Genomic DNA, 11,966 nt, shown 5'->3' on the forward strand with positions numbered 1-11,966 from the left:
CGGTAATGGTGCACAAAGGCACGTATCTGAAATACAGTAGAGGGAGAGAGAGAGGGTACAGAAAGGGCTTTGTGCGCATTGGCCAGTGGTTGGAGAGAGCTGGGGCGACGACGGGACAGCTGAACCAATCAGTCGGTCAGAGGCGGAGCGAGAAGGCCCTAACACCCCCCCTCAATGCAACTGTACTGCACTGCAAGAAACACCTGACTGTTGCTCAAGGGGACACCGGGTAAACACATATTAAAATGCAGTTTGTATGTTTTCCTGCAGGTTTAATTCTCCCACTGGAAACACAGGAATAAGTTCACTACTGCAACTTTTTTTTTTTGGGGGGGTCCTTATTTCATTTATACATGGCCGGATTGAGCTGTTTACGGGGCACCAAGGGCAGAAAGTGTGCACCTGTTGGCCACCCCGTCTCCAACCCTGCGTTATCAGTGCACGGTATACACAATACACACACTTTTTTATCCTCACTGTGTATTTACCGATCTGAAGTTAACTAGTAAATCCTACATTAATAGTAAGTTTACAAATAATCCTAAAATGAGACATGCATGGTTAAAATAGCATGTTGTGGTCCATCCAGGAAGTCGCGATCACAATTAATGCAAATTCATTCAATTTTGTATTAATTATTTCACTACCTGCAAAAAAAAAAAAAAGCATAACAATTTATTAAAAGAAAGAAATCAGACATTTTATGCTGCAACAATCCCAAAAAACTAATCCTACAAAATCCTGAAGGGGCTGATTCTCTCAATATTTTAGAGACAAATCATGTTTTCAGTGTAGCTCAAGTCTTATTCATGGCTCCCCTGTAGTTTTACACCCTGTGTATACACACTTATGAATCTGCTTTTCTGCAAGCTGATTTTGTTTTCCTAGGATGGCAAAGACATGACGTAGTTGTATAGATTTTAATGAGCGTATGGAGGAAGGAAATCTTCACTTAAACTGTCTAATGATGTTGTTTTCTCGTTGGATTGACCTGTTACGAGGCACCGAGGGCATAATTAATTGATAAATTGAATTAATTTTACATGTTAATCAAAAACGAATGCGTTAAAATTTGACAGCTGCAGCAGGGATTGATCTGTGAGCTATAAACTACAGTTTTAATCATTATTTTAAATAAATATATTTTCAAATCCAACTTTTACTTCCATAAAAGCTATAACAATAATAAATACAACATAAGATCGCAGCACTTACTCAAAAAGGAAAACAAAACATTCAAAACAAGAATGTTCTTCCTGTTTTAACAAATATTAATCTATTCATCATTTAATATATTAATTGCAATACATCCAAAATAACAAATATTTCTACACATCCTGAATTTAATTAATGATGGCACTTTCAAAAACACGCTGTTTAGCTTTTAATATCCAAGTTATTCTCTCTAATAACATTTGTTTTATCATTTATAAATTATTAATGGTTTATGTGACGTGGTTGTCTTTTATTAGTTATTTATAAATGATCTCCAGTGTTTAGCCAGTAAAAAGTTGATATCTTTAAACATTTGCTGTTAGTCTGGGAGTTTAAAAAATAAATGTCATGCTAACTGGTGCGAGCATTTAAATAATTCAAAAGAGCTGCAGAGGTATCAGACGGTTGTCTTACACACAGAGAGGAGACACACTGGTGACACATGGAGTCAATATGGAGTCCAACACAAGAAAACACGTCAATAAATTCAATATATTTTCAATAATCAGTGAGCTCACTCTATATATTAACTGTCCAAAGGAATATATAATTATATTTATCCTTCCGCAGAGTATATTAAACTCCAATAAGTTATTTTAACTGCCACTTAAAATTGCTAAAGCTACTTGATCAAGGATGTTTTTTAACTTATAAGTTAGTTTGACTTAAAATCTTCTTTGTCAACAGTCTCAACACTTTTTTCTTTCAGTTCAATGAATGTATCTGGCTTTTAACAGAATGTAATCTCTGGTAAATAAATCATGTAATCTTGTTTTTCTTGGATGCTGCAGTACATTTATTTATGTGTAATGTCGTATACAATGAACGTCTTTCAGAGAGATTAATCACAAGGTGTGTACGACACACCCCACCTATTATCCTTCCCTCTGCCACTCCACACTGTCTTTCAGAGGCTGCAGCCGGCTGTTTTAATCCTACATGACCTAACACATCCATTGGTACCAAGCATATCGTGCTAGCATGTCGGGAAGGAGGTTAAATAACACTCCAAAGTTAGGCTAAATGTTGGCGATGGAAAAACATGGCATGTCCAAAAAGGGATCCCTTGACCTTTGACCTCAAGATATCTGAATGAAAATGGGCTCTATGGGAACCCAGGAGTCTCCCCTTTACAGACATGCCCACTTTATGTTAATCTCATGCAGTTTTAATGTTAAAATGTTATTTTCATGTAGTGTATTTGAATATTTCTGCATACTGGGGTCCATAAACAGTGTTGGAATTACATAAATTGGGATTAACTGGAAACCTGAGACACATACTGCATAAATCAGTGCCCCCCTCCCCCCGTCAAAAATACATTTATAAAATAAAAGCTCAGTTTATTATTGTTACAGGTGATATTTTATATAAAAAAAGGTATCTGTACCTGTTTTTAGTCAGGCATTACATCCCAGAAACTGCACACAGACACGCAGACAAATAAAATGAGAATGCAGTCATTTGTTTTATTAAAAATGAAGATTATTAGTACAACCACACATGGTGGGTTGTACCCAGAAACACGGGTAGTATAAATACTGTGGGATTACACAGTAGGAAGGGACACGTTGTACTGTGAGTATTTAGTCTCCAGGTTGCCCTTCGAACTCTCCTCACAGCAGCACTGACCTGTTAGTGAGCAGTGTTATCAGAACATTACAGCTCCATTCAAACACAATGTTGGTTCATATACAGTTATTCACATTAAATATGTACATTTGGAAAGAAAATACAGTCAATGCACAAAAAAACATTCATGAATTTAACATTAGAGTCCTCATTCATGACTGCACTGAAAGCTGGAAATACAAGACGTTTTACTTAAGACTCAAATAAAACCAGAGTAAAGAGACAATAAAACAAGATCTAAAATGAAACGCCTGAGGCCAATTACAGCATTATTGTAATTCTGTAGATTAAATATGATTGTTATGATCTGCTTCAAATGTTTACATGTTTAAGTTATCACACTGAGTAATCCAACTCTGTGACATCATGTTTTATGGTCGGTGTGGACATTTTTATGTGCTGTATCCTTTAAGATACACAAGTAAAACTGAGAACTGTGTCACATAGCGACAGCTCTCTTCCCAACAGCAGCAACTTTAAGTACAAGACTATAAAATAATACCAAGTACGCCACATATTTTCATATAAAAGAAAATCAAGAATCCTGTCGGTGTATTCCTTCGATCTGTAAAAGTCTTTTTCCAAACAAATTAGGACAAAAATGAGTAATACAATGAGGTAATCTTCCATATTTAACCTCACAGATACCAACATTTGGTAAACTCTCATCCGTTTGTTCCCAGAACAAAAACCACTTCAGAGATCCGTCTGACGTCCATCCCGAGCTGCAGTCGCTCTGTTGGCTCAGGAGGACTCCTGCTCTCCGTCTCTCTTCCACACTATCACCATGTTCTTGTCACTGAGGGCCACCAGGAAGTGGAGCTCCGGGTCCATTGCTACACTGTTGATGGAGGGGCCCTCTACCTGCCCGAGGCCCTTCCTCTCCGGTGTCGGCCACTCCAACACCTGCCCAAACAAAGACAACAAAAACATATGAGGAGGGGCTTCAGTCGACGGCTTTAAAAGGTTAGTCCCTCAGAATGAGTCCTTAAGGGACCCTTTTTCTGTCATTGAGTAAATTAACTGACATATTTTATGGACATTTCATATTATACTCAATCAAAACAATAAAAGTACAGAGCAACTGATAAAACGAACGATTTGGTGGAATTTTGAACTGATCATTTCCTGATATGTCAGTATGTGTGTCATGTGCTGCTGTCAGGATATAGAGAAAGTTACAGTAGACTGTACTTAGATCTACATCTGTAAACTGTGACAGATGTTTACAACAGAGAGTTTGGGTAGTAATCTTCCTCTTCCAAATCAACAGAACAAAACATTCAACCCTTCATTTTCCTGTACGATATTGTATGAAAGCACAGTTGTACAGGAACAGCTCATTACCTCAGTGGGCTGTATGGGTTTCCCAGTCTGAAGGCTGTTCTTCTGCAGGCTGCTGATGTGGTACGTCCACAGCCGGCCTTTGTCGTCTCCACACACTATGTAGGCTCGGCCTAAAGAGAGAGGGATGAACACACAGAGTTCAGCATCAACCTGAGTGTGAAAGTGGGGGCTCTCCTCAATAAATAACATATTTTGGTGAGTTTTCTAATTGAAAATATGTAAACACAAGGATGTAAAGCCATCTTTCTCTCTTTTATACAGATGGTTTGATGTTTCCAGAACTTGCTGTTATTACTAACCGACAGTGTACGCTGCCCAAACCTTTGTTTATGCCACAAGGATGTTTTATTTTAGTTTAATTTATGAAATAAAACTAACTATGCATGAATGTTTGCAGAAAATATTCTGTTTTATTTCATACCCCTGATTTTTTCCAATTAAACAAAACAGCAGAATGTATTATGTTATGTGAAGGGGTGCAAACTTTAAATACTGTCCGTGGTTCAGACGGGCCCTGAGTATACAGTATACTGGGCTCCAGCCTCAAACTGAGGCACTGGAAGAGCAAATAAACTGGAGCTTGAACTCCCTCTAGTGACAGCTTATGGCAGCATTTACAGACAATTTTTGAGTAATACACACTTTATCTGGAGCAAAACTCAGAGTAAACACTTTCCAATAAATTAAATTTGCCTTCCCAACAAGAAGTTACAGTATATAACGTTGATAAAAATGAAAACACAATCAAATGCACCATGGTAAAAACAAAAGTGGCAGGTTCTCAGGTTTGATGGAAGATCATTGGATAACAATAAATACAGCTCTACTGATTAGATTAGAAGACTTGGACTAACCGGGACAGGTGTTGAGAGCCAGGTAAGGAATCTCTGTGTTGGTCCACTGCAGCTCAGCCAGAACCACAGCACACACTTCCCTGTTCTTCTTGTCGGGCCGCTGAGCCTTGGTCCTGCTCCAGCTCCACAGGTAAATGGCCCCGTGCATGTAGCTCTTGGAGGCTAGAGGGCCACAATGACACATTAGTGCAAAAGCTAAATTAGAGACACGTTTAATTTAAATTAAAAGGACCTTAAAGCGTCTTGAATTTAGTTTAATGTCAATTTTACATTGAAATGAAGCAAACCCAGCTGGAAGAACTTCACTAATTCTGACTGAATAGACCTAAAATGTAATGTAATGAAACATCACCATGGTTAGACACACTAATGTACAGACAGGGACTCACATTAAACTCCATTATATCGCCATCAAGTGGCCTGTTAAGGCGACTACATTTATACTGAGGACTCAATTTACATATTTAGTGTTAGATTAAACACAACAGGCTCACTTATGTTCTCAGCTTCCCATAAACTGGATTATTGTTGATTTAAACACTACCCACACAATAACAGCTGTTCAGCAGCACTTTGATTGGATTATTGACAACAAAGTGCCATCTGTGATCATTATTGTACCATTATATATTCATCCTCTGAGCGCCGTGGACAGCTGTACCAAATTTCATGGCAATCCATTTAATAGTTGTTGAGACATTTAATCCATTTTAAAACAAATATGGTGGCACTAGAGGAGTGACCAGTCTGGAGCTCAGGGCGGGGTATTGTTCTACTGGTATTACTGTAAGAGCTTCACTTACCCACTATGTCATCTGTCAGAAAACTCAGCCCATCAATGGTGTGGTAGTCGTGGTCTTTGTCCTCTTTCTTATATATGGGGAAAGTTATCTCCATTTCCTTTGACCTGCGGAGAGAAAAACACAACAAATGCTACTGGCTGGTCCACATGTAGGATTTTATACACAACGTTTTCTGATTAACACTCCAAAATATATGCAGAGTGTCAATGAAACACCAGATTATGTTGAAAATAAAGCATCTTTCTAGGAATATACTGGAATTAAAGCATATTCCGAACCCTTGAAAACATGAAAAACTGACACATGCACACACGCTGCGGTCTCCTTTACCTCTTTGTGGTGGTGTTGGTGCCGAGTTGTGTGTTGAAGCAGTGCAGGCCGTCCTCACAGGCGGTCAGTAGGTGTGAGTTGGGGGAAGTGGGGGGGAGGCAGATGTGCAGAGGGGTGGCGCTGATCTCCAACACCAGCAGCTGACTGGAGGGACAGAAAGAGGGCAGAAATATTCTCAACATCTGCTGGACTACGTCACATACGGTCTCATGATGCTGTAACAAAATACTAAAGACCAAGTTATGTTAAAAGGAGACAATGCTCAATGTGTGTCTCAGAAGAGGTTTTCTAAAGACTGTTTCGAGGTATAAAAAGCAGAAATACTCACACGACTTTGTAGTTGTACTGGCTGTCCACTCCGCCGATGTCCCACATCACGATCTTGTTATCGTAAGAGCCCGCTGCAAGAGAAAAGCTGAACTGGTGAGAAACTAAACACTGAAGAGAATCAGGTTTTTAACATGACGTGTCTAAAATCCTCAACGTGTGAGGTTATCATACAGCAGTGGTTGCAAAAAAACATGACAATAAAGACAGTCTGGGGAGTTGTATTTTGATTCTGTCGAGTTTGAATGAAGTGTGTTTTAAGATCGCTTAACAAGGTCTTACTTTGGTATAAGAGAGAAACTTTAATTTAGAAGGTGTACCTTCCTTTCTTCCTTCCTCACATTTGGTTTATTGTCTTTATTAAAGCTCTTAGAGCTTGTTGCACTGATCACACATCTCCCAGCTCAAACTACTGGGCCGGTGAACTTCCAAATAAGTTGAAGCTAAAAACTGTAGCTCACTTACAACCTAACTGATCTCTTGTATCTTGAAATGGGAGGCTGTCAAACAATCAGAACTCATAACGTTCGGTAGTTTATCTGTAAGAAGTAACCAGGACTCACTGAAGAGGAAGTTGCCCCGGTGGTGGTTGAAGCGGAGGACAGACAGCGACTTGCGGCTGGCTCTGAACTCCCCGTAGGCCACGTTGTTTCTGGGGTGGATGAGTTTGACCAACCCTCTCTTCCCGCCAGCTGCCAGGATGCTGCAGTGTTGAGCCGAGGCATTGCCCCCCCTGGACATCAGCACCGTGGACCAGGCCAGGGAGAAGAACTCCTGTTGGGAGGAACAGAAACATTAAACACCATCTTTAATCTTTATATTGGAGTGTGCTAATGTCTGCAGAATTCATACTAACTGCTGTCAGCATTAAATATACAAACATTTATATATATTATACATACGTTTCCTTGTAATTATACATTCTTTAATGTTGACATTTTGTAATTTTTTTTGTCCTTCCTCTCTGGTAAATATAAGTCGTTTCCATAGCAGCAGCGTTAAGATTGTGTAAACACAAGCACAGGAAGGAAATAAAATGAAATCTATAGCAATGTTTTCTGTGTATGTAAATACAAAAGTCAGAGAATAAATGGAGCGAACCTCTCCGGGAACTTTGTACTTCTTCATCACAATCCCAGTTTCACAGTCAATCACACAGAGCGAGTCTCCGCCACACGTAGCAACCAAACGGCTTCCTCCACCAGCGCCTGTCAATGCAGGAAAAGAGAGTTTATTTCTATTTGTCTCTGATAAACACAGATATAAGGAAGCTTTTAAAATACAAATACAAATGTATGCCCTGATACAGTTGAGAGAAGTGTATTTCTAAGTGTGTTGAGTAGTACCAGTGGAGTCGGGCATTGGCTGGAAAGCACAGGCCCACAGCTGGGTGGAGAAGTCCTCCGAGCTGTCCTGTTTGCTGTGGCACTGGAGGACGTGGAGGGGCTTCAGATGCACCGGCTGCTGGAGGGAGGGGACGTTAGCAAGTGTAATGTTTCAACATGTTCAACATCTTCCTTAGCATGCTATTATTAGCCACCAGGTAGAGTATTTAATATCTGTATTTCTGTTACCTGTGTCTGGCTGCAGATCTTTAATGTGGGCAGCGTGTCTGCATCCCTCTGCAGCTCCTTTCTGCTCACACCTTCCTTCTGTTTAATCTGAGCCCCATCCTCTTTGGTTTGTCTCACTTTAGAGCCTCTCTTGGGCGTCTCTGCCCTCGTCTGGGCTCTGGTGGGGGTAGAGGGAGGCTGAGCGGCCTTGCGGGGGCTCATCCTGATGCTCTGCATTAGCGGCTGAGGTTTGAAGCGGAGGCTGGCCTTGCGGGGACTGTCTCCGACTGGGGACGCTGGGAGATCTGCGCACAACTTCTTGCGAGGCGTCAGGTTTATGCTGGAGTCCGTTACCGGTGTCGTTTGTTTCCTCTTGGTCGGCGTTGAGACTTCCTGAAGAAAGCAAACGCACAGAATGAGGTTTAAAAAGGGCAATGTAAGATAGTGATAATGTGAAGAGGTAACAATGACAGTGTCTGTGTACAGCATCCTTCAAACACTTACACAGTTGTCTTTAGTGTCAGTCGGCTCCTCGCTCTGTGGTTCTTCCTTTGGCTCTGTCAGAGAGCGCAGATACTCCTTAGCCATAATCTCCACCTGAGAAGGAGACACAGTTACTGAAACTGACAGGAGGGGAAACAAAACGAAGAAAGAGCTCAAGTTGTCCCGAACATCCAGAACTCACCTTCCATTTGGTGAAGTCGCTGACCGACGCGGGTCCAAATTTAACCTGTTGACGGGTAGCGTTGACAAAGTCTGTCTTCAAGGTGGAGAGTTTCTCCGGCGTGATTGGATCCGGGAGACTGAAGCTCTTCTCCCAAACTGCAATTATCTAAAATAACCAACAGACAGTTTGTAAACAGCTTTAATAATAAAACGGCTCCGTAATGCCACCAAATATTCCACTTTCAAACAATACAGACACTGCAGACATCATTCTTAGCATATGACATGACTTAAAATCACAAAATAAAGCAAAGTAAGTCCTCAGTTTCATACCCTGGTCCTCAGGTTCTCAGTGTAGACGTAGCGCAGGTGGTTGGCAGTAGTAGTGATATCTTTACCGTTGTAAATCCTCAGGTTGGGCAACAGCGTCATCAGTTTATAATTATCACTCACCTGAGGAAGAAAAGCAACGTTACAATCCAGTCTGGGACCCAGTGAGGCGTCCTTTTATTCTGAAAGGATCAGATCCTGGATTTTGACCATTCTAGTCCTAACCCGGCCTAAAATGCTGCAGTATTCTTTTACATGACTCTAAAAAGCAACTCTCTGCTAATAATAATAAAATACATATGAATGCAAAAGAGGTACTTTGAGTTCTTAAGAGCAAGAATTAAGTCAGACCCCCCCCAAGTGAAGCTTTGCTGACCCCCCCAGGTTGGGAACCACTGGTCTACACCCACTTATCTTGTGCTAGAGGTCTGGGGCTGAAACCTACCCCAGTTCACATGAGGTGAAAGGTGGTGGAAACTCCCTGGACAGTCGATCACAGAGCTTACAATAGACAACCATTCACACTCGCATTCACACCTACAAGCGTCCAGCTCACATAATCTGCATGTCCTCGAACTGAAACCCACACAGACACAGTGAGAATGTCCTCACATAGAAAAGGCCTACAGGAACTGGTTGCTGTGAGGCCACATTGCTGAACACAAACCAGAATGAATGTACCAAAAATAAACACAAAGCCACAAGCCGTGTCCTCACAGTGATATAAAGGTTGTCCTCTATCTTGAGCTCCTCCAGACCTCCCAGGGACTCCAGAGTGGTAACATCCTCCATCTGGTTGTCGCTGAGGTCCAGGTAGCGAAGCGCAGGCAGCTCCAGGTTCTTGGGCAACTCCTGCAGTCTGTTCCCAGACAGATCCCACCTCTCCAGGGACTGGAGACGGGACAGCAGCCTGGCCGGCAAGTCCTGAACCTTCAGCGCCAGCTTAGACAGACTGAATATCAGAGAGTAAGAAGTGAGTGTTTGCACAAAGGAGCAACGCAACAAACACATAAACACAATGGTAAGGAGAATAGAGGCAGACTTACTTTAGGGTCTTGATTTGCTCCAGTTTGTTGGTTTTTGGAGAACCTTTCTCCAGTAAGAGTTTCTCTGTTATTTTCTCCATTGTTTACCTGAAGAAAGGACCACAAAAAAAGAAATAAGATACCAGAGAATCAACTGTAGAGCATGAATGGAGTTTATAGAGTTAACTATTTCTGTCCCCTCTCTGTTCAAAGATTTAAGTGTTGGGGTGTGCTCAGCTGCACCAGTAATACCGGGTTGATACTGACCACACCCTGAATACTCTTCACACCTTTTATAACTGCTACAGTAACTGAGATGTATTTGACCCCCAGTGGCCCTCTGCAGTACCCGTCTGAGAAACAGCAGCACATGAGGTGTGACAATACACATTGTTGTCAGCGGATTGTTAGCTTGCAAACTGCAGATTTCGAAATATTTACGAGTAAATTGTCTCTTAAACTGTTTTACATGCATTGAAAAGCATTAAACACAATTGTGTAGCCCCAAAAAAATACTCATAATGTGATAGTACACTGCAGCAGATGTTATTTAAACAGTGGATCTAGGTTTAGGTTTGGTCTCTTTGTTCCAGTGGATTCAGTTTGCAGTCACCCTACCAGCACATGGAGATGCCTTTGACTCTTATTTGTTCTCTCACACTCAATCACAACAGTTACAGGCTGGAGTCCAACGGAAAACTGTATTACAGGATAGTGTAATATTCTGACAATAACTCCTTTTCTAACGCTGAACTTAACTCAGGTTGGTACGGCCCACTATCCTGTGGGATCTGTCTATTGTTAGTGGTAGTTTGTAGGTCACTGTAACAATAAATACAGCCACACAAAGATCTGCAATCCTATTTAAGAGCCATCTAATCACACATATTTGGATAAAATCATAATTTCTACCTTTTCAAATGAACTGAGAGTGAGTTTTCCACAAGCACCTTCCTGGTTTATATATTGTTATTGTTGTATTATGGCCTTTCCTTCCAATCTCCTACTTCTATAAAGATATAACGGGTATAATAAAGTGGCACTTTGCATGAGAGCCTCTGCTTTGTCGTTCTTTGTTGTGTGAACTTTTATTTTACTGTTTAAGACACATTCACAGCGACTGTATATCAGAAAGTTACACAGAGAAGAGACAATAACGAAGGTTTCTGTAGCTTTAATACCTCTTATATAACATTAGCTCTCAGAAACAGTGTCTAACCTTTAAAATCTGTTGTTTATGTTACATTATGATATATTTATTGAGGGATTTAATCTTTTCTCGACATGTTTTTATTAACAACAACAAGAGGTTAGCTCGCCACGTTGGAGGCAGTTCTCAGTATCTGTTTGTTATTAACGTTAACAGACAGTAAAATACTTATTCTTAACCTTTAACCGCACACTACAATCCTTTATCTTCCATAATAAAACGTTACCTTTGTGGTTATTTGTGGTTATTTGTGGTTATTTGTGGATAAAGTTACTCACCGACGCTTCAGCAGCTTCTCAACAAACCGAGCTTTCCCGGGGAAAACGCTGCGTACATCCGGTGGGCGTGGTTTAGAGCTTCTTCTGGTGAACCAGCGCTTGTAGTTGCATTAGCGCCACCTGCTGGACTGGAGGGGTGCAGCGGTACTGCAGGGGAAAGTAAACAAAGAAAATAACTTAATTATCTCCTTTATATTTATTTATTCATGTTATTTTTAAATAATTAATTAAAAGATAATTTACTTTCCAAATAGATTCTCCAATGTAATATTGTGTCCCTCATCACATGTTCATATTGATCCTTTCTTGATCATATCTGCTGCAGTCTGTTAATACATGTTTTTATTATTGTTTATAATAACTATCATTATCACAATGAGTCTATTAGTGAATGAT

At 40.6% G+C, this 11,966-nt stretch overlaps 1 protein-coding gene and 1 long non-coding RNA gene across 3 annotated transcripts; one reads left to right on the plus strand and one right to left on the minus strand.

The window, feature by feature from the left end:
• Positions 1-2,659: 2,659 nt before the first annotated feature.
• lrwd1 (leucine-rich repeats and WD repeat domain containing 1) lies at positions 2,660-11,717 on the minus strand. Of its 2 annotated transcripts, none has more exons than XM_051402297.1 (16): positions 11,571-11,717; positions 10,104-10,190; positions 9,775-10,009; positions 9,061-9,180; positions 8,747-8,893; positions 8,566-8,658; positions 8,083-8,454; positions 7,855-7,969; positions 7,610-7,716; positions 7,072-7,282; positions 6,510-6,582; positions 6,182-6,325; positions 5,852-5,955; positions 5,049-5,210; positions 4,195-4,304; positions 2,660-3,753 (listed from the first exon to the last, which is right to left on the minus strand). In XM_051402297.1, exons 2-16 carry the CDS (start codon positions 10,181-10,183, stop codon positions 3,592-3,594), a joined length of 2,235 nt encoding a protein of 744 aa, XP_051258257.1. In that variant the 5' UTR covers positions 10,184-10,190; positions 11,571-11,717; the 3' UTR covers positions 2,660-3,591. The 2 variants fall into 2 exon arrangements, with proteins under 2 accessions (XP_051258257.1, XP_051258256.1); XM_051402296.1 differs by having other exon boundaries at positions 7,855-7,972.
• Positions 3,665-7,612, plus strand: LOC127364639 (uncharacterized). The gene is made up of 2 exons (XR_007885047.1): positions 3,665-3,813; positions 7,201-7,612. It is a non-coding gene; the product is annotated as an uncharacterized LOC127364639 (long non-coding RNA).
• Positions 11,718-11,966: the final 249 nt, after the last annotated feature.

This window comes from Dicentrarchus labrax, unplaced genomic scaffold (assembly GCF_905237075.1).
Source record: "Dicentrarchus labrax unplaced genomic scaffold, dlabrax2021, whole genome shotgun sequence".
NCBI classification, from domain to species: Eukaryota; Metazoa; Chordata; class Actinopteri; family Moronidae; genus Dicentrarchus; species Dicentrarchus labrax.